This window comes from Quercus suber, unplaced genomic scaffold, assembly GCF_002906115.3.
Source record: "Quercus suber isolate HL8 unplaced genomic scaffold, Cork oak 2.0 scaffold_677, whole genome shotgun sequence".
Lineage (NCBI taxonomy): Eukaryota > Viridiplantae > Streptophyta > Magnoliopsida > Fagales > Fagaceae > Quercus > Quercus suber.
In genome coordinates this window covers 264,324-287,945 of record NW_027070118.1, presented here as the reverse complement: position 1 = coordinate 287,945, position 23,622 = coordinate 264,324, and the positions used below count along the sequence as shown (strand labels likewise).

Here is a 23,622-nt window from a genome sequence, read left to right as displayed (position 1 = left end):
ATAAATTATAACAACTGTCATATTAATCAAGCAACTGGAAATTTAGTCATAAAATATGGTACAACTCACTAGTTGGTAGCAAAAGGAAAATAATATAAGCTGCGTCACATTTGACTTTTTATATTATAGTCCCAACATATTCCATTTGGAACCATCGAAAATACTTCGGATTTTATTATTACCGAAAGGAAAACATGGAGTAGGACTGAACTTTTATAATTGCAAAAATACGAAAAGACAAACAAAAAAAGCTTGAGCTTCTTGATCTTATTCGGCTCATCCAATAATAATTAAGAGATATATAGTATTGCGGTAGATATGAGTTAAGGTCAATGTGATTTTAAAACTAAGTAATGCATACAATATTATAATGACATCCCATCTTATGGAAACTAAACAAGAATCAAATCCCATAAAATAGAAACAAGAATCAACTTGTTTGATTGTGATATAATACTATACAAAATAAAGAAACACCAACTCTTAGTAGGGCCTAGCAAAAATTATTCAAATGTAAGATTGATGCATGATTTTTGGGGTTGTGTTTCCAATCCATTGAAATAATAATATATGATATTGTGTCACACATGTAATCCTTAACATGTATTTGAATTCTTTTTATGAAAAGTCTTACAGATTTGTCTTTGTATCAATGATAAGTCTAGAGATATGTATCCACATGGGATATTTATTAGGTGGAATCGGTCTGGACAATAGATTACAAACAGTCCTATTCACAACTTGACTAACTCTTTTAGAATATAAAGCAAATGTGACTAGCACAATGTGATTAATGCTTCCTAACTCATGACAAATTATATCATAGTCACCAACCTAGTAAACTATTATTTAGATAGGTTTGATCTTTATTAATGAATGCATTGATCTAAAATTATTAGGTGTACAATACTGTATTAACTTCATGACACAATTATTTTTATTGGAATGATGATTAAGTATAATATAGTAGTATTATTTTAAATCCATAAGAAGACAATTATTTTTACTGGAACGGAATCCTCAGATACCTAATCCATTATATCATAAAATTCATACCCAACAATTATCCCTCAAATCCCTTACTAACTTCAATCCTAATCCAAATGCAATTGTATTTTTCATCCTCATGGGAAAGGGGAAAAGGGGGTAGTCTCATAACCACATTTAACCAAGCTAATTCATCAAATTGTTGGTCAGCTATGCCAATCTTGAACTATTACAAACTGACATATATTTTACAATACTATATTTTAATTATCAAGCTACTTTAGTATGTCTTCAATGAAAGGATATACGTCAACAACAAAGGAAATGTTCCAAAATGTCTTAGAAAACTGAGATTTGTCATTGCCAAAAAAAGAAAAAAGATTACAAGCATGTACACCGCTAATTCTCACCTAAGGAGACAGGGTGAGATTTCATTAAGAATACAGAAGATAAAAACCTATTTGCCATCACAAGGAACATCGATGGCTCTACGTATATATGACTTTTTATATATATATTTTTTTCAAAAAATTGACAAATACACAGGCAAACCCGATCTGAGGTCGCTGAAAATATTAGCTGCTGTCTTGAGCTACAGATTGAGGAGCAGTAGTGTCAGTCTTGCTATTAGAAGTATTTGACTTGATATAAGAACGGGCCACCTCTAACATCACTTCCACCTCTTTCTTGTACTACATTAAGTGAATGTAAATAATTAGATAGATTTCAAACATTTAATCCATTCCTTTCTTGATGGACAGAATACACAATTATGAGTGATGAGAAGAAGGAAAAAAAAAAATAGATTTACCAACCTCATTGATAGCCCCTGACTTTATTTTGGATTGCATGAGACAAAATTTCTTAAAATGTGCACCTGTAGAAGTTGCCACCAATTTGATTAAAAACCAAAAACAAATTCCTGAATAGAATTGAGAAGAAAAACTAAATCTTAAACTATGCAAAGTGAGACCAAACGATTTATAATATTTCCATAGAATGCTACAGATCTGCAAATTTTAAACTATGGATCATGGTGGTACATGAAATGGGAACAAGCACATGGTAAACCACATAGCTCAAATTGTGGAACCGCAGGGGTTAAACTTGTATACACAAAAAGTGTTTCATCAGAAATTAGAATGCAATTAGGTGGCCTTCAGTTAAAATCTCTGGAATTGAGCCTGGTATCCAAAAACTGAAATCTCTGTAAGATGCCCAGACTAGACACTACTTTCTAATTTCTAAATTGGCTAGGAAGCCAAAATAAATAATAAATAAATAGATAAAAAGAAAATTTCTGAAACATCAAAATTAGTGAATTGAAAGTGCACCGCATTTTGGTACCACTTTTCAGACTGAATGATCCTAGATCATAGTTGGCTAGGGTTGCAATGAACTATGGTAAAGCATACAAAATTCAGTGGCAAAATAATTACAAGAATGGAATATATGCAGATTAATGACAGTCAAAGATAGAACTGGGAGACAACTGAATACATACCCACTTTAATATCTATGGTACTTGAGTTTTCAGCGTTTGTCTCCAAACACCATCTACAGTGGACCTGATGCAACAAATTCATGTCACTTAAAAAGTAGACTAAAATGGCAGCAAAAATAAATCAACAAATAGTTGTTTTACAGATCAGAACCATACAAAGCTAACAAATTACTTACTATCTATGCCAAATATACCTACTCTACTGCTGTGTAATCAAAACAGAACAACCGCCTTTCCAATTGTAGGATGCCCAGGTTTCAAAACCAGGGTTCCCACCCATGGAGCACTGATATTCCAAAACCTCTGGTGCATTAGTCTTTGATGTATATTTGACATGGATAAGGCTCAGACACCCAAGCACAGGTAGGATATGCCAATGGCTTGAATTGACGGGAAAATACACACACCAAAAAAAAAAACCCTCAAGCCAGATTAATCATAATCTGGTGGGATACACCAATGGCTTAAAATTATTTATTTCTCGGCTATTCATTATTAATGCATGTTATCTGTTTTGTAGACATAAAATCAAGACAAAAAATATCTAAAAATATATAATTATTAATTGACATATCCACATCATTCATATCCTAGTTTTTCAAGAATTTCCATGTTGTATTCCTATCAAATCTTATATATGTCCCATGACAATTTCAGTGTTTCTAGTTCACCACCAAATTTGTTATCAGATTGCATTTGGATCTGTTGCACCCAGAATTCATTCTCCTCTACATTTAAGAAATAATATTAAATCTAGTCTATTTGTAATCTTTGAACTGTAGATAAGCTTTTTGTAGTCTCAACTCAAGGACAAAACTGAATTCATGCAATACATATAAGATTGAGGTATAAAGTACACAACCAACCATAAACGAATGTTGAAGCAAAAAAAAAAGATAAGCAAAATAGCAAATACCTCAAAGCAGGACCCAAATGGAACATCATGCGCCTGTTGCACAGTCTCAAACACCTATAAGAAAGAAAAACTCCCATTATAGTTTGATAAATTAAAGGAAATTAAACAACTTGAGAAGATATGTAGAAAAAGAAAATATGTCAGCATCTCTACTAGCAACACAAGATAGGCTTCATAAAAGAGGAAGAAAAGTAACAAATCCTTTTCCAAATAGGCAAATACAACTCATGCACCCATACAAAGTTGATCCCTTGATCTTATCCTGTACCGATTATTTATAGGGAAAGGAAGTGACAACTCTTAAATATTATAGGGATGATGATGATAATAATGAAACAACTAAAAATTTAAGATAGGAGGAAAATATGTATTCATACCAGCCTTTTCTTGTCTGGAGATAGAACAGCGTGCTGATATTCTGTCATGGCTGTGTCAGGTGGGCACATTGGACTGTTACAAAGGGATCTGAATGTTATCTCCCTGACTTGACCATCATATTCATCAGCAGCATGCCATTGTCCCATCTGGCATAAGGATAAGCATGAGATCTAAGGTTAATACGGCTGCCAAACAGCAACTGACAACTTAATCTTCTAGGGTCAAAAAATTAAACAGTAGCACTTAAATTAATTAGACTAACATAACTTCCACTAACCCAGAGGAACAGGGAAAAAATTATACAGAACAATATTGTTAACCAGAGCCCAAGGCCCCAGGGCACCATGTGTACTGGTCAGCCCTTCAGATGAAAAATGCACTGAGCTTGAAATCAAAGCCACAAATGTAATGAATGAATAAAATTTCCCCTCATTTAATAATATGCATACATGATATCAGGAACAACTGCATAGTTTTACTATTCACATTGCATGGGACTTAAACAACACAATAAGTCACTTGGGGTCCATTCAAGGGACTAACATTTTTATTAATTTTGGTTGAAACGCACAAATTATTTTAGTTGTGACCAAAACCAACATGAAGCATTCTAATAATATGGAATATCAAGAACTGTAAGCATTCAATATTTTCTATGAAAATACATTAAGAAAAATGGGAGTTTGATATCTGTTCTTTTTATGATGCTTTGAGGGGGTCCTCCCTTGTCACTTTCCCTTGGAAAGGTATTTGGGGTGTGAAGGCCCCATGGAGAGTGGTTTTTTTGTTGGACAGTGGCATGAGGGAAGATCCTTACTTGTGACAATCTTAGGAGAAGATGATATACAATAGTGGATTGGTTTTGCACGTGTCGCTACAGTAGGGAGGGGGTGGATCATCTTTTGATTCATTGCACAGAGGCCTATCAATTGTGCTGTTTTGTATTTAAATCTTTTCGTATCTCCTGAGTCTTACTAATGTGTGAAAGATCTATTGTATGGTTGGAGGAATTGGTTTGGAAATCACTCATCAATTATTTGGAATCTATTGTATAAGGATGAATCTAAAGTGGCTTCTCAGATAGTACAGTTTTATCAAACACTATACCAGAAGACTAAGGTATAGCTACCTATGGTGGAGGTTTTAGAGTTTCAGCAAATAGAGGGACTGGATAGGGGATGGCTTGAAAGGTAGTTTAATAAGGAGGAGATTCTTCATGTTGTTAGGGATTTGCACAAGGATAAAGCTCCAAGTTCGGATGGCTTCTTTATGGCCTTTTTTCATCATTGTTGGCGAGTGGTGGAAAAAGATGTACTGGCCTTCTTTGAGGAATTTTACCAATATAGTAGGTTTGAAAAATCCCTCAATGCTACTTTCATTGTTTTAATTCCTAAAAAGAATTATGCGCCTCCAATATTAGAGATTTCAAGCCTATTAGTTTGGTGGAGAGCATGTATAAAATTTTGGCTAAAGTGTTAGCAAATCGCCTGAAAAAGGTTATAGACTAGCTGATTTTAGAATCTCAAAATGGCTTTGTGGGTGGTAGACAAATCCTTGATTAAGTTCTTATTGCCAATGAATGTGTGGATAGTCAAGTGAAGAGTCTAGTTCTAGGGGGTACTGCAAGCTAGATATTGAAAAGCTTATGATCATGTGAATTGTGAATCACTCCTAGATCTGTTGAGGAGGATGGGGCTTTGGAGAGCAATGGTGTAGGTGGATTCACACTTGCATCTCCGCAATTCAATTTTCTGTTTTGGTAAATGGGCCTCCAATTGATTATTTTGGAAGTTCGAGAGGATTGAGGCAAGGAGATCTGCTATCTCCTATGTTGTCTTTAATCACGATGGAGGTCTTTAGTTGGATGTTGAAGAGAGTAAAGGGGGTTGGTTTAAATAGCAGTTGTAAGGCTAATGGTAGGGGAGCAGATGGAGTTTGTGATTCACATATTTTGTTTGCAAATGATACGATCTTGTTTTGTGAGGCAGATGTGGAGCAAATTTTTCATATCCGGATGTTGCTTCTATCTTTTCAAGTTGTCACTGGCTTGAAGGTTAATGTCTATAAGAGCGAAATGACCCAATTGGGGCGATAGATAATTTACATGTTTTGGCAGGGCTTTTTTGTGGTGTAGGATTGGGAATTTACCCATGTCTTATCTTGGCATGCCTCTAGGGGCCTCTCAAAAATTTTCTTCTATTTGGAATCCTATCTTGGAGAAATTTGAGAGAAGATTGGTAGGTTGGAAGATGTTGTATTTGTCCAAACTAGCTTTGATAAGAGTAAATTATCAAGTCTTCCTACCTACTTCTTATCACTTTTTACCGTTCCAACTAGTGTGGCCAATAAGATTGAAAAATTGTGAAGGGACTTTCTTTGGGAAGGTATGGGGGGTGAATCTAAGGAACATTAGGTAGGATGGGATAAAGTGTGTTCCTATGGCCAACAATGGTTTGGGGATAAGAAAACTAACTACCTTTAATAAAACCCTATTAGGAAAATGGCTACGGTGCTTTGGGGTTGAGGAGAATTGACTTTGGAGAAGGGTGGTAGCTATAAATTTTGGGGAAGAGTGGGGGGATGGACTTGTAAGTTGGGCAAGGGTGTTCCTAGATGCGGTTTGTGGAGAGGCATTTGTATGGGTTGGGAGGATTTTAGTCAACATACTCGTTTTGAGATTCGGGTGGGGAATAGAGTGAGATTCTAGCATAATTGTTGGTGTGGGGATCCACATCTTTGATTGACATTTCTAGTAGTGTATGAGATGGCCACTAATAAAGAGATTTTTGTTGCTTTATCCTTGACTAGGCAGAGGAAGGGGGAAAGGAGGACTTGGGATGTGAGGTTCACCCAGGATTTGAATGATTGGAAGGTGGATTCTACGGTGGATTTTCTTCATTTTTTGGAGAATAATATCCCTTTGACTGAAAATGGTGACCGAATACCAATTGAGATAGATTGTAGAGAAGAATGGGAACTTCGACATTCGCTCGCACTATAATGCTCTATGAGGCTCCTCCTCTATCGCTTTTCCTTGGAAAGGTATTTGGGGAGTGAAGGCCCTTAGGCAAGTTTCTTTTTTGTTTAGATTGCAACTTGGAATAAAATACTCACTGGGGTAAATATGAAGAGTAAGGGGTTTGATTTTGTTGATTGGTGTTGCATATGTCGCTATTATGGGGAGACCATGGATCATTTGTTGATTCATTGTGAGAAGGCTCAAAAGTTATAGTACTTTGTCTTTCAATCTTTTTGGGTTTCTTGGGTCTTACCAAAAACGGTGTTTGTCTTCTGTTTGGTTGGAGGAATTGGCTAGGGAAACACTTATCAGACATTTGGAATTTAGTACCATTGTATTTGTTGTGGTGCTTATGGAGGGAATGTAATCATCACTATCGTGGTGAATATGAGCACAAACTTAACACATTGATTCCTAGAGATTCAAGCTCATGAAGACACGAAAACAAAATTTCATTGGTCCACCATCACTGTCTAGACTTCAGAAAGGTCACAATATAAGAACAAATGTCCCATAGAAGAAAACAATAATAACATAGATTTTTGCAAGTGTCGATGCATAATCATGTGAATCAAATTAATATTGCTAATTATATACTTCCTAATATATGAAGAGGGATGATTACCATAAGCTAGATTGTTACTTACAACAAGATTAGTGTCCTTCCGTACTGAACGATACTCATTTGTAAAATTTGAACCATCATTCAACAAGATATTAAAGAACTGCTCGGCTGTGCATGGGAAAACATCCTGTGCAGAAGATAAATCAATTGCATGCTAATAACAAGATAAGGAACTACATCTAAGTAGTAGAGGAAAAGAACAATACATACATTGCATATACCAACAAGAGCTTCTTCCTTGATAAAAACTTGAACCTTTCCAGTTTTTGGCACATCTTCAGGAATCTCAACCTGTGTTTTACTTCTTCTGGTAGAGCTGCTATGTGCACGCAGAGCTGACTCTGCCTTCTCCTGTATATCAGAAATTAAAAAAATAAATAAACAAAAATAAAACACCTAAGTTACCCCATTTATATTGAAGCAACAAGAGAAAAAGAAGACCTTAAGAATTTATTCACAACGTGTACACTATAATTGATGTATTGTAACGACCCAAGGAAAAACTCCCTGTAGTTGTTGATAAAGCACAAATCTACCAAGTAAATTCTCAATGTGGGACTCATCACACACCCACACACAGACAATACACAAATCAAATCTGGGGTGTCACAAACTACCCCACTTAAATCCTTAATGTATTCGTTAGGGCCCACAACGTGGGGTAGTGTCTCTGAGCCCACACATAATTGCTTGGCCAACTCTAATACCATTTGTAACAACTCAAGAAAAAGTACTAGTCACATCTGCGCTATACCTTAAAAGACTAGTCACAATTGAATCTCCTTATAGTTGTTAATAAAGCACAGGTTTACCCAGTAAATGTCCAATGTGGGACTCATCACACACCCACACAACACACACTTAGACAATATCCAAATCTGATCTAGGGTGTCACATGTATTAATTCACATGAGCAGCATCCTAACAGGAGTTCAAAAAAAAAATCATAATTTTCCTCATCATCATTGTCAAGTAGTAAGTAAAAATGAAACAAAGAGAAATGAGGACATGTGATGCAAGGGTTTAGGGTTTAGTGCTAATGGATTATTATATGGTTTGAACTTTAATTATTTTGATTTTATTTTAAAATAAATGTAATTGATTGCTATTGGGATATGGTAAATTTAATCATTTAACTAATATTTCTAACACTTATATTAAAATATTTGAGTTTTTGATGGTGAGCAGGTTTCAGAACCTCACTCCCTGTTAATAAATTGTGAAATTTTTATGAAATGAATGGTAGATAAACAATTTAGATCCAGTCTTGTTTGGTTCCTTACCCAAAAAAATAAAAGATTCCAAACAGTTTTAAAAATAGACGTTATTAATCATCACACTAAACAACTACGAAAGTATTTAATGAGTATAATAGTTAATAAATTCTAGTTTAGCATGTGTCATCAATCATGGCATATAAACATACAATCCTATCTAAATTTTAAAATAATCTAAAATTACATAAATATGCTTTAAAAAAATCATATTTTATGAACGCTTGTGTTGGAAGTAGCAAGTGCGAAAATGAGATATCTGCAAAGCCAAAGAAATTTAGGGGTCTCTAATTCCAAACTCATTGTCATGATATTGCAGAATACCGAAAGGTCACACAAAATAATGTAATGTTTGTTATTTTAATATGAATATATATTTTACTTTTACATAACTGTTCTTCAAAATTCCAAATCAGGATTCGTTTTTTTACAGTGAATAAGCATGACTAAACCTATGTATGGAAATTCTATTAAAAGTGTATCAATAGCTAAATTAAAGTTTGCACAGAACAAGAAATGGACCTTTTTCTCAGCTTCTAACATAGCTTCGTAGTTCTTCGCCGAACGCTGTAAAGCTCTTAATGCATGATTCCTGTTCCAAAATGATGCAAATTTATATCTGACTCTACCTGAAAATGGAAAAGCAGAATAAATGCCATATAAATACATCATAACATAGCTTCAATTACAGATGTTTCCTAAAAGCACTTCGGTAACTTAAAACACTCATGAAGTTGGAAGAAAAAATACAAACCCTTAGTAAGTAAAAATGAAACAAAGAGAAATGAGGACATGCGATGCAAGGGTTTAGGGTTTAGTGCTAATGGATTATTATATGGTTTGAACTTTAATTATTTTGATTTTATTTTAAAATAAATGTAATTGATTGCTATTGGGATATGGTAAATTTAATCATTTAACTAATATTTCTAACAGTTATATTAAAATATTTGAGTTTTTGATGGTGAGCAGTTATAGTAAGTAAAAATGAAACAAAGAGAAATGAGGACATGCGATGCAAGGGTTTAGGGTTTAGTGCTAATGGATTATTATATGGTTTGAACTTTAATTATTTTGATTTTATTTTAAAATAAATGTAATTGATTGCTATTGGGATATGGTAAATTTAATCATTTAACTAATATTTCTAACAGTTATATTAAAATATTTGAGTTTTTGATGGTGAGCAGGTTTCAGAACCTCACTCCCTGTTAATAAATTGTGAAATTTTTATGAAATGAATGGTAGATAAACAATTTAGATCCAGTCTTGTTTGGTTCCTTACCCAAAAAAATAAAAGATTCCAAACAGTTTTAAAAATAGACGTTATTAATCATCACACTAAACAACTACGAAAGTATTTAATGAGCATAATAGTTAATAAATTCTAGTTTAGCATGTGTCATCAATCATGGCATATAAACATACAATCCTATCTAAATTTTAAAATAATCTAAAATTACATAAATATGCTTTAAAAAAATCATATTTTATGAACGCTTGTGTTGGAAGTAGCAAGTGCGAAAATGAGATATCTGCAAAGCCAAAGAAATTTAGGGGTCTCTAATTCCAAACTCATTGTCATGATATTGCAGAATACCGAAAGGTCACACAAAATAATGTAATGTTTGTTATTTTAATATGAATATATATTTTACTTTTACATAACTGTTCTTCAAAATTCCAAATCAGGATTCGTTTTTTTACAGTCAATAAGCATGACTAAACCTATGTATGGAAATTCTATTAAAAGTGTATCAATAGCTAAATTAAAGTTTGCACAGAACAAGAAATGGACCTTTTTCTCAGCTTCTAACATAGCTTCGTAGTTCTTCGCAGAACGCTGTAAAGCTCTTAATGCATGATTCCTGTTCCAAAATGATGCAAATTTATATCTGACTCTACCTGAAAATGGAAAAGCAGAATAAATGCCATATAAATACATCATAACATAGCTTCAATTACAGATGTTTCCTAAAAGCACTTCGGTAACTTAAAACACTCATGAAGTTGGAAGAAAAAATACAAACCCAAAATAAATAAATAAATAAATAAAAAGGAAAGACAATCAATAAAGTGACCGTAAATAAAAGTATAGCTATTAAAGCAAATTTAGGTGCAAAATGAAAGTACAAGGCTTTAACTGAGCACCTCCCCCACCATGGGATTGGGCAAAAAAATGTGCTTTACCAATAAGTAACAATGAGAAAAACAAATTGTTTAGTTCATAAAAATATCTTTCTTACTTGCCTCCAGTTCTAACCATCAAATTTGAGCATTATTTTTGTAAAATGCCAACAGAACACTCCTAGATAAGTGAACCAATTAACTTATCGTTCCAAAAACTAAACCTCTTTAACATGCAATCAGTAACAGAAGGAAAAGTTTTATTTAGGTAGAAAAGACACAGGTCATTATAAAATGTTAGCAGACTGGCTATCAAACAAGATCCATACTGCATGCATCCAAACTTGCACACATGTATGTGGTAGGGACACAAAACAAACTGCTAGAAGGTTGACATTAAGCATGCCACCTACACAAGCACAAGGGTATTTTAGAGAGACAATCGTGAAGAAAGAAATATAGTTCATAATACTGTAAGATATCTTACATGCAATCAAGATTCTAACTGGAAGAGGCACTTTTTCAGAAGCTGCATTCAACTGAGGTATACTTAGTGCATCTTATGACATGATTCATTCATTATTAATTACAAGCTGAAATAAGAAACATAAAGATTAGGAGTAAAACACACAATCGGAAGACGACAATCTACCCTATTTGGCCATGATAGAACCTAATAGACTAAATAATAAAATTTCAGACTAAGGAAAATTCACTGAACAAAAAATTTAATAAATACCACAAAGAGATATTATATAATTAAATTTAAAAAACGTGATTGGAGGACTAAAAACATTTTAGCCAGCAATAAAACTAGCACATATCACAAAACATATTCAGCCACAAGAATGTTAAAACCAATACCTATGCCTACTATGAACCACCTTTTCCGATTAAATCATGTCAAATTCAAGATATATTGTTCCCTAAACCTAAATAGATCCAATACAAAAATACCAATGGAATTACTAGGGAGGGAGAGGCTGCAAACCCGGCTGGGTGGGAGGAGCTTTCTGAGTGAAATAAGTACCTCTATGGTAGGTAGCAACAAAATAAAAAGGACTAAATAATCATTCTCTCCAAGATCAGTCTTTCCTTCAACTTCACATAATCCAAAAAAGTTTCAATCAAAGTAATTTTTAAGAAACACTCAGAAATAGATTTACTTAGTCTCAATGTTCACAAGACCAAAAGGAAAAGCTCTGAGACAAAACTCAAAGAAAAACATTCTGAATAATAGAGGACTAATTCAAGAGAATTTAAAGAAAATCATTTTTTTTGAGCCTTCATCCACCCTATCCTTGAAAATCAATACCCAGTCATACACAGATCCAAGCATCTTTTCCTATTTTGTGAAAAGAACTTGTTTGATTCTCCTGAGTCCTAAGAATTGAAGAACTAAGTTCTAAGTGTTAAGTTCTAATTTTTGTTGGCTGAATTCCGTACCAAATTTTCTTGTATTTTTTCTCATTTCATTGTACTTTTGGGATTACATTGTAATTGGGTAGATGAGTTTCACTCCCACGAGATGAAGTCGTTCCCACAAGTTCAACGTGTGGCAGATAAAGGAGGAGGCTTTTCTGGAACAACTCGCAGGCAACTCACAACAAGTTGCTCAAGGACAGAACAACTGTTTCATTCTTATCTCTTACCAGCTCAATCCCAATCCATACCTCTTGTTCCCATACACAAAAAACCCTAGAGAGATTGTGAGAGCAACTTTCAGATTGCCTCTTTGAGAGAGAGAAAGAGAAAACCATTTTCCATTTGAGAGAGCTATTCACACATCATTTTTCTCTCTTCTCCTTCCCTCTCACTATTGACGAATCAATGAGAGGAGATTATATCAATCACCTTCTTCACCATACTTGAGTGTAGCAAGTTTTTTGGAGCTGGGAAGCATCAGAGCAATACCATAAATCAAAGGAGACTCGTGCAGCTTACAGTCGGTGGCTTAACGCGCATTTTCCGGAGACTAATTGAAGAAACAACTAAGCAAAGTCGGTTGCTAGTAGGAGCATGGAGGGCCCAAGTAGTAGGATAGCTTTAGACTTGGATGGCTTATCGTGTATCTTGTATTGCAATGCAACTGTTCACTAGTAGAAAGTTTTGATATCAATGTTGGTGCAATGGAGAGGTTTTTCCACCCAGATCTTGGGTTTTCCCGATAACATATCAGTGTTATTTTGTGGTTTACATTCTTTTTACTGCCCATTTAAATTGCTTTAAATGCATTGAAGGCTTAAATGAATATCCAATCAATATAAAATTGGATAATCACTTACATTTGGAATTAATGTTTAACTTAGCTTAAAAGTGATAAAGCCGTAAACTTTGGAAATTGGGGTCTAAATTAATACCTAGGGTGTTAGGTATATTTCTCACTATGTATAATCTTTTCCTTTCTTTTTCCACTTTCAACATGCAAACTCGTATTACAGTCTGCTGTTTAGAGAACTTTAAGCTCATGAATATGACTGAAACCAGCTGAAACATTGACTCCAAAGGAATTACACAACTTTTCTACAGAAACTTCAAAATACAGTTTCTCAATCATACAAGTTTCAACAAAACCTCCAAAAAAAGACCTTGATGAGTGGACTAGCTTTTAGCACATCACAATATTAAATATCAGTTCATTCCTTCATGTGGATACTACCAACAAAATGAGGAAGCACAATAGAGCTGCTGAAAGCTCTCATTTAAGCAACTTTTTAATAAAATATACCAATGATTAGATTTCTATTTCAACTTGAAAAATCAGGTCAACTACTAACATCCATTACAATTTAATTCAATGGATGCACCATTCTAGCACCATATTTTAATTTGATACTATCTACACAATATATCTAAGCCCATTGCATCATTATAAAAACATAATCATGCCTTTCAAACAAAAAAAGAAAAGTTATCACGAAAAGCTACTTTCATTTCAAGCACAAGATTTGTACATCTTAACTTCAAGAAAGATATATAATAAAAAGCCCTTCAGGCATTCAAAAACAATTACTAACCATCAGGACTTCCCAAAGGAGGTACACCATGTCCACCAGCACCCATGCGAAGAATAATTGTAATAGCAGGATTAATGAATGCATGCTGACTCCTTCGTATCTTCATTAAAAAAATTTTAAAAATTAAAAAAAAAAAAAATCCGTAACACAGCATTACATATCATTCAACAAGGTGGTCAAGTGTGTGAATTGAGAGAGAGCAAGAGAGCACATACCTCATCTATATCTTCAAATGATACAACCACCTGTTAAATTTATAAAGAAATCAATGAATAATTTAAAATTCTAATAATAACAATTAAAATCCTAAAATTACCTTCAACAAAATGTTCCGTGGAATTTTTTTTTTTTTTAAATCACTCTAATTATGTGTATCCATGAATTGAATTTATGCCAATGAGGATGAATAAACATAAAATTAAGAAAGGAAGCCAACAACATAGATTGATATGAAAGTATAACCAAGATAATAAAAATAATATACATGGGTTGGGTACAAGTTACAACTAATATAACATTTGGTCATGTTACACCACTATAATTTTTTATGGGATGTGTATTTTGACAAATCCACCGCTATATTGCATTTTCTCCTTATACCTACCATGCATGCAAAATTAAAAAATATGACATCTATAAAAATGTTTAAATTTTCAGTTTTTGTTGTTGAAAATAATACATGAAACAGGAGTTTAGGGATGTGTATATAATAAGCAGCTGTTCCTGAGGTTGAAAGAAGAAATTTCCTTGGTTGTACTCTTATTTCAACTGGTGCTTTTGCCTCTTGTGGTCATTAAGGAGCTATTTTCTTTAGGGAGTTTAAAGATTTGCATTTAAGAGAAAGAATAGGTAGAAATTTAGATCTAGTCTTAATTTGAGATTCATGGAAAATTATTAAAAAAAAAAAAAAGATAAATATTAATCTTACACCTAGCTACCTAAGTATCACACTTACGTATCCCCAGCATCACAGCTTAAGGAAAAGAACTGTATTGGTATCACACAAACCTCAATAGCATAGTTGTTAAAAAAAAAAAAAAAATCTCATAAAACTTGCGTTCTATTAGTTGGAAGTGTAAATCAATATTTATTGAAAATTAAGCCTAACTCTACTAGGACTTTGTCTCCATGGGCTTTTTAAGTACCATGTCGAAACTAATTACCACTTCAACCCATATAAAACCAAATAACTTAAAAAAGCTCATAATAAGACCTTGTGGATGACTCCAACCTATTTCAGTAATCTATAAAAGAAGTCATTCACTCATAAATTTAACTAAACCAGCAACTTTCTAATGCAGAGAAACATAAAAAGCCATCTGATGTTCTTCTTGCACCTTTATATGTGAGATGACTACATTGAAAGTGAATGGGTGATTTAGGATCAGAGCTCCTCCTAACAGTAATTCATACCAATGATGCTCTCAGGAGATCCTCAAAAGAAATAATATACCCATATAATATTGTCTCAAACTTGCTTGCTAACAATAATATTGGCTCAAACTTAGGAAAGAAGAATGACAGGCTAACCTTCATTTGCTTAGAAAAAACATTTGAATGGAAGCAAATGTGCCATGCAGAGACATACATACGGCCATGATACAAGAATGACCTCTCAAGTGCACAAGAATAACTGTGTTGAACAACCTGAAACAGGTACTCTATTAATTAGGCCCACAACTGGAATTACCAGAGGGAGAACATAAAGAATCATATATACTTAGTTATATATATGCAATTTGAAAATTCAAGAGATAAAAATTACTGCCAGAGCAGAGTTTACGCAACTCACCTCACTTGGAGGGAGGTCAAATATTGTTTGAAGAGGCCCTGGCTTTTGATGAACCACAGTTGGCCCTTCTTTATCTAAAGAAATCCTTCTTCGAGCATTAGCTCCAGCATAGCCATCCACATCCCTAATGGTAAATTATTAGTCATTACAATAGAAAATTTAAATTTATTAGAAATGAAATGATAGTACCAACAATAGCACAACAATATTTGAATTAAGGTTCCATCCTAGTAATAAAGAATGAAACACATCTAAAAGGAAAATAAACTGGACCAGCACATGCATATTTGTTCCATAAAAAGGCTATAGTTGCATTAGCAAGAAATCAAAGTTACATCAACCAGACAAAAAAAGGAAATGGCAGCAGTATGTATTTTCCCAGCACAATCAAAGAATTATTCAGAAAAATATTTCACAATCATTACTTGATGCAGGGATTCTAAGGGGCTGCTGTTTAGGCTTAGAATTGATTAAGGGAAATGAGAGTTGCTTAGAACAAGGAACAAGCTGTGACAAAACCTTCTTAAAAGAAATCCATCTCTTGAAAATAGCACTAGGCTAATCTATGTAATTACATTCAAAACTGAATAATTTGTACAGCTTAGGGATATTTATACATGCCATGCTTAAGTATTAACTTCTAAGGACTTTAACATACTCAGCACAGGGCCTAATGCCAGCTATACAAACTGCTAACAGAATTACTAACTTCTAGCTAACAGCCTTGGCTGCTAACTAATTGAGTTACAAAAGCTCTAGCTAACTCTAGCTGTTACTTAAAGTTGCTTATTACAATATTACACTAAAACTACTAGATTATTCTTCTAACTGCTGCTGCTTCTGTAATCTAATGACTGTTGCTGTAAGCTAATGAGTAATGTTAATACATCAGGCTACTGCATCATTACTATACATAACATGGAGTCAAGTCAAATGAAATATGTGCTAACTGCTAACTATCTAGATGGATTGCATCATAAATTTAACAAGATTAAAGTACAGACAATATAAAAATGTTCTATAACAATTTCCAGGATACAAAACACATATGAAATTGCCAAAATGAGGGTACATTCTCTGCACAAGTACAAAGCCATGTACCCCAAAAACAGTTCAAATTTGGGATTACACATGTGTGTCTATATTTAGAGAGAGAGAAAGAGAGAGAGAAGGAGAGATTGATGAGCCAACCAATATAATTAAATGCAAACATTCTTAAAAAAAGTACAACAAAAAGCTACCCGAGAGAATTTGCGGACAGTTTTATTGTTCTAATATCCAGACAAACCTGACAAGCAAATACCAGAGTTGTGTTGGTCTCTATAAAGTATGATCAATGATGTTAAAACACTATTAAAGTGAAACAAAAAAAAGGAAGATACCTGCCCTGATGGGCTATCCAATGTATGCCATACTGCACCAGTTTGACCTTCACTTTCAACTTGAACGGTCACCGAACCAAGAACAGTGCTTTTCCAAATTATATCCCAATCATATAATGTCACATTAATCTGCTACCCAGTAGAGAACAAAATCAGCTTCATATTCCAAGCCTACTTAAAGAACCAGCAAAGCCAATAGAGAGATCTATGTTAACAAAAAAACAGGCCAAATAATATGTCATCTTTCTTACTTCACATCGTACATTTTAACATGTATGCCCAATGAAACATATAGATAGAATGGTAGACTAGTGTATCTATATTGAAACTAGTAGAGTTGTAGTCTTGTGATACCTTAAATTGAGCGAATTTGATTGGATTGTATTATTTGAGCATGTATTGTGAGAGCATGTGATGAGTCTTACATCGGGTGTTTGCTAGGTGGATTTTAGGTTTACAAGTGATTACGATAAGCCCCAATTGTAACTTGACTAATCCGTTTGGAGAATAAGTGCATATTTGAAAGGAGTTTTCCTTGTGTCATAACAAATGGTATCAAAGCAAACCTGGTAACACCATGTAGCTCAAGGGCATAGCAACACAACGTGGTCCTGACGATAATATTAGAAATTTAAGTGGGGAATATTGTGATACCCCAAATTGTTAGGGTTTGATTAAATTAGAATGAGTGCATGTTGTATGAGCATATGTTGAGTCCCACATCAGTTGTACACTAGGCGGATCTTGGATTTATAAGTGATTACGAGGAGCCCTGATTGTAACTTGACCAGTCCTTTTAGGGTATAAGCGCAAATGTGGCTAGCGCTTACCTTGAGTTGTTACAAGTCTAGTCTAGTCTAATATGCTTGACATTGAATTGGTTTAAAGTTTAGTGAAGTTGGTTTATGCTTGCCCTATAATTTATAAGGATTTGATTTATTAAGGCTATTTTAATATGCTGGAATTATTCAAAACTGCAATGGCTCCTGCTAAAGTTACATTTCTTCTTCCTACTAAATTCTTTTTTTTATTTTTTTTGTTAGTTCCAATGCTAACCTATGTTTTAATGTATGTGTTGCTGGGTTTTCAATGTAAATTAGATTCAAGTTGTGGGTTTCTGTGCTAGAATTACAATATTAGGTAACAGATTGCATTCATAACCATGTGCCTGTATAAATTTTTAATTAGTGTATGGCAAATAGTTTCTTCTATGTAAACATGACATTTGGGCTGGCACCAAACAACCCGTTTAAAGCAGTACAAAAAATAAAAACTGTGACTTGGCACTTGAGCTGGCCCCATTTAGCCCTCAAAAAAAATTTTAAATAAAACACCACAATTCAGCCAAGCCCAAAACAGAACATCCGCACCCAACCAAACCCACCAAATTGCACCAGGTCAAGGCCAGTCATTAGGGAGAATTTAAGCCCACAAGTGAGGGAGGTGTTATAATAATAATTAAATAATTAAATTCTCTATTTCCTAATAGTTTAAACTTTCAGGACAAGTGGTAGTTTAACAAGCAACATTAAACTTAACCTTCGTCTAGATTTTAAATAAATACGTGGAAAAAAATATTAGTAGAAAGATATATAAGGATCTTGGTGTCATATTTATGCAAGGAATACAAGCACTATCATTTCATGATTTCTTCCACAATTTTTTATTTTTGAACCCAATTTATTTTTGAATTTTGAAGTTGACTTTAATTTTTTTTAGGATTATGGGATTTTTTTTCTTTTGTTTTCGAAATTGTTTTCCTGATTGATGTAATCCTTGCAAGCCTATTTCAAAGAGCCCTAGTAAACATAGAAAATGCTTTTTTTTTTTGGGGAAATTTTCCAATTGTTGAGTGTTGATTCCTAAGTTTTTCCTAAATTCCCATCCTATTCCTTCTTTATATATCTCACCCAGATTATAGAATTTATGGAGAGGGAAGGGCTATACATAGGGTTTCCCCTGAGCTTGAATTTCTCAAGCGACATTGGGACATATTTTTTTAGACTAAGACTTTGTTGTAGTTGTTGTTGTATAGATAGGAAAGGGCTACCCCTATTAACCATCCCATCCTTTCAACCAGGGGAAAAAAGGGTCTAAGTTTCCTGCTTACTCTTGTTTTGATAGGTAATAAGGAAATATTATTAAAAAAGGAATAGAACAAAAGATACACAGAGTTCACGATAGTGAACAAAGAACAAACAGAAACAAAGAGGAACAAAAAAACATTAAACTATTCTAAGAGACAAGAAAATCCAAAAGAGTAGAACAATCTGAGAGACCTCAACACCAAGACCAATCAAAGAGAAATTGAATAAGAAATTCTTGCTTACCCCAGCTCCAACTAGCCCTAAAATATGTTCTTTGAAAACATACCATCTCACTACAATTCTATTTCATAAGAATAACATGTACGTGTATGACTTCAATTAAAAGAGGGGGAGGGGGTTGGACAAGTGGGCTGTCAGCAGCATGCCTACCTTTGGAAGAATACGAACATTCATATTTATGCAAAAACAAAACAAAGATGGTGATGATGATCACAATAATGACAAAGGAACAGAAAAATAAATATTGATTTAAAAGGTCATGACCCTAATTTTCTCAAAATTGTCCCACAACTATGTTTTCTGGATCCATAACTATAAGAATGGTATGAATCATAAATCATGATTACTACCTCCACAGGAAGCTCCTCAACAGCAAAATTAAACTCCTCTCCCCACATGGGATTTCTTGAGCCAGGAATCATTGAGCTGCATCGAAAACAGCTATTAAAATTAGATAACAGAAGGTCAAATAAAGCTATCGAAATAACTTGAAAGATCTAGCAATAAATCTTGATTTGATGAAATGTAAGCATCAATAAGAAGAGAGAGAACTAAGAACTCTGAAAAATATAGTTTTCCCAATAATTTGAAAGTTGGAGGAGGGGGATTTGAACCCAAAAAGTTTCAATTGGAAACACCAAGAAGTGCTAATTGAGCTACAAGCCTCTTGGCAGAACATTGACAATATGTTAAACTTAAACAGCCACATTTAAGTAACAAACTGTAGTACTTTTCCATAAAGAAAAGGATTTATAAGCCAGCTCAATACTTTGCATACAAATTCTGCAAACTGAGTATTTTGACTCTACTAATATTAATTATCAATACTGAATACATACTCAATATGCACCTTCTCCTCAATAACTCTATATCAAAGTCCAACTTATGGTATTATGGTTTCATAAACCTGATATTGTTGAAAGAAAAGAAAAAGTACAGGCAAATCTAATGTACCTGAAGTATATGAACCATGATGCCATCTAAATAATACCCTTAAAATCTGCCAACAATTAGCTTCATCTTTTTTATATAAGCATTGAAGTTTTGTTGCGAAATAGACTTACTTCATGTTCATGATGATGAACACAAAGTAACCACAAACCTCAAGAATCCTAGCTATAGCAATTAAACTACAATCACTCCAAATGTTGATCACATATCTCACATGCACTAAACCATTAGTCCTTCCCTATTCCCAACAACTGAATCACTATTCACTGTAAAACATAAATTTCTAAACCTGAACTGCAAAATTAAAAGCACATTAGTTCCTTAAAACAGAACTGAAGATACTATAGTATAGTATCTTCAGTTCTGTTAGTTATGAAAAACATAACCATACAATGCTGCTAAACAAAAACATTACAGAGTAGATATATAAAATCTATTCTAAGCATCATATCAAGCAACAGAAGAAGAGTATGATATATATATATATATATATATATATTTAAACATCCTTTATAAACCATCAACCATTCAGACAAAGCGCAAAGGATGGGAAAATATTAGTAACCTGAATCGCTTTTCTGTACCACAAGTAATAATAGCATATGGATCTGATGTGCCATTTAAGTTTGCACCAATAAGATTCTTAGCTGCCAACAATTCCAACTGCAAAAAAATGAAATGAGTGCAGTATAGGTGTCAACAAGCAAGAGATGTTCCCATTCATTAAGCAAATATCAAATAAAATATAATCTCTTAATGCCAATCTTTATCATGGAAACAAAGACCAGAAACACACAATTTTAAAAAGATCTTATATACCTTGATTAAATATGCTGAATTGGTTTGGGGATTTCCTTTCAATTGGACCATCTACAAAATAAGTGCAAAACTGCATGTCAAACAAGTTAAAAATTACTCCATGAAACAGTTAAATGCAGACTGTGTCCAGCAGGGGATAAACATATTCCAATAAGGGTGTACATAGAGACTAGCACAAACATTAGTCAGCCTCAGCATGAATTTAAACAAATATATTATGATGATGATGATGATGATGATGATGATGATAAGCATATAATTGACAGTGTGTTAATACATTTTTCCGAAATCTCAATCTCTCTCCCCCCCAAAGCTGTCTTTAATTTTTTTTCTCACTTATTTAATAATAATAATTATAAAGAAATATAAATCACATGCATACAAAAGGAAACAAAAATCAGGTTCTGAATCAAAATTGAATCCTTATGAACTAAATTGATTGCAAGACCTTGGACAAGGCAACAAGTAGTAATAATTCACCGCAACCACCCAATAAATATCTAGATGTACACTTTAAATACAACATGAATAAAAAATGCTAAAAACTCAAGTTTCAAAGAAAAATTAGGACAGCAATATACATTTTGTAATGTCAATAAAACCCAAGGGATGATAAAGGGAACAAAAAGAAGAGAAAAGACTTGAAAAAAAAAATTAACTTTGGAAAAAGTCCAAATAAAAACATAAAATAGAAAAAGTACAGATATAGGAAAATACTAACTTAAAAAAAAATGTTAAGTGGAAAATACTAAGTTAAAATTGTAGATAATTCTTTCTTTTGAAATTCTTTAGGGTTCTTTGCGTCTTCTGTACATGAAGTATTCTCTTTTCAATTAAAATATTCTTATCTATAAAAAAAAAATCATAATCAAACATTCAAAATACTAAATTTATAATCTTCTCATTTAAAACATCTTTTCAGCACCCAAACAAAGCTGGTCTGGATCCAAACCTAAACCTTTATCATCTACATACAATTTACAATACACAATTAACAAAATTATTATAACCTATTATAAAAGCACACCAAAGAATGTTAAACTTGCAATAACAAACCCACATACATTCACAACAAATATTTAAGGAAACAAATCCAGAAAAATTAAAACTGACCTTAACATTATTGCCGACCACATTTATGAAGTACCAAAAAAATCCTCATCAAAGTTGAAAATTAAGAAACTTACTAAATTAGCCATTGAAATCCAAATAAAAAACCACAGGATTAACTAGGATTGGCAATTTCCACAGGAGTCCACATAAAAAATTTCCAGAAAAATTAGAAATTTACTACATTTGACAATTATAATCCTTAAAATCTAGAATTGGCATTTTCCACATAAGTCCACATCAAAGATTCTCATCAAAACGAGAACTTTACTACAATTGACACCCTTAAAATCCAAATTAAAAAACAAACAAAAAACTCCACAGAAATTCACATCAAAATTCTCAGTAAAACGAGAAATTTACTACTATCAACCATTGTAATCCTTGAAAATCAATTTTTTTTTTTTTTTAAAAAAAAAACCAACAAAAAAATTTTTTTTTTTTTTTTTTAAAACCAACAAAAAAACAGTTATAATTGACCCAACCAACATTTCCCAAAGAAATTCATTGCTATACCCACAAAGAAATCAAAATTCTCATCAAAACAAAGAAATTTTCTACAACTAGCAACTAAAATCCTAGAAATTCGAATCTCTAACCAAAAAAAAACAAAAACAAAAAGCTAAAATTGAACTGGAAATTGAACCTTTCGATTAACCTGATCCACGAGATTCGGCGAATTAACATCGCCGAGTGATCGATCACCAATGAATTCCTCCGTCCGGTAAGTGAAGAACCAGTACGCAACAATGACGAAGACCGAGGCGGCCACCGTGACCTTGATCTCCCACCACGACGGTACCAGAAACTCCATTGCCGTTTCGATCATCATCGTCACAATCACCACCACCACCACCAAGCTCAACAGCCACGAAAATCAGCGACAACACAAAAATCGAAATACCAGAACAAAAACAAGAAAGTCATATATACGTCAAACAAACGAAGCGGTCCATGGCTGCTTCGCTCGTTGAATTTCTAGGGTTTCGAATTTTTCAAAACCATGAAATTTCGAACCAACGAAGCACGAAAAATTTCTCAGAGAGAGAGAGAGAGTCAAGGACTCAAAGGCTTGGACCGTTGGAGACGTTGAAAAAATTGATTAATGATTAATAAATTTAGTGTCTTCATGACGGAAATGCCCTCCAATTTGGAACCTAATATCGGTGCTGTTGTATTAGAGCTCGTGGGAATTTCGGGGAATATGAAGGGTTTTTTTGGGAATGGGGAGAATCAAGAATTGAATGTGGAGGAATAGAATAGAACAACGCACGGGAAAGATTCAAATAAAGCGTGAGAATGAAAAGTACTCGTTGGAATTGTGGGTATTTATTGTTTTTTTGTGACTTTTTTGTTGACTAATTTGCCCTTGGTTTTGAGTTTTGGGGGTTTGG

The 23,622-nt window shown here is 33.5% G+C and overlaps 1 protein-coding gene across 8 annotated transcripts; it reads right to left on the bottom strand.

Annotated features, from left to right (window-relative positions):
• Window positions 1-1,312: 1,312 nt before the first annotated feature.
• LOC111987966 (BAG-associated GRAM protein 1) lies at window positions 1,313-23,575 on the bottom strand. Of its 8 annotated transcripts, none has more exons than XM_065766049.1 (19): window positions 22,875-23,575; window positions 21,119-21,169; window positions 20,865-20,962; window positions 19,699-19,774; window positions 17,022-17,153; window positions 16,881-16,927; window positions 15,640-15,763; window positions 15,378-15,494; window positions 14,063-14,092; window positions 13,848-13,947; window positions 11,318-11,359; window positions 10,502-10,608; window positions 7,640-7,780; window positions 7,452-7,556; window positions 3,785-3,931; window positions 3,408-3,461; window positions 2,492-2,555; window positions 1,803-1,864; window positions 1,313-1,679 (listed from the first exon to the last, which is right to left on the bottom strand). In XM_065766049.1, the coding sequence occupies exons 1-19, from the start codon at window positions 23,058-23,060 to the stop codon at window positions 1,563-1,565; spliced, it is 1,800 nt and encodes a 599-aa protein (XP_065622121.1). In that variant the 5' UTR covers window positions 23,061-23,575; the 3' UTR covers window positions 1,313-1,562. The 8 variants fall into 8 exon arrangements, with proteins under 8 accessions (XP_065622121.1, XP_065622123.1, XP_065622122.1 ...); XM_065766051.1 differs by having other exon boundaries at window positions 22,887-23,574; XM_065766050.1 differs by having other exon boundaries at window positions 17,022-17,150; window positions 22,875-23,570.
• Window positions 23,576-23,622: the final 47 nt, after the last annotated feature.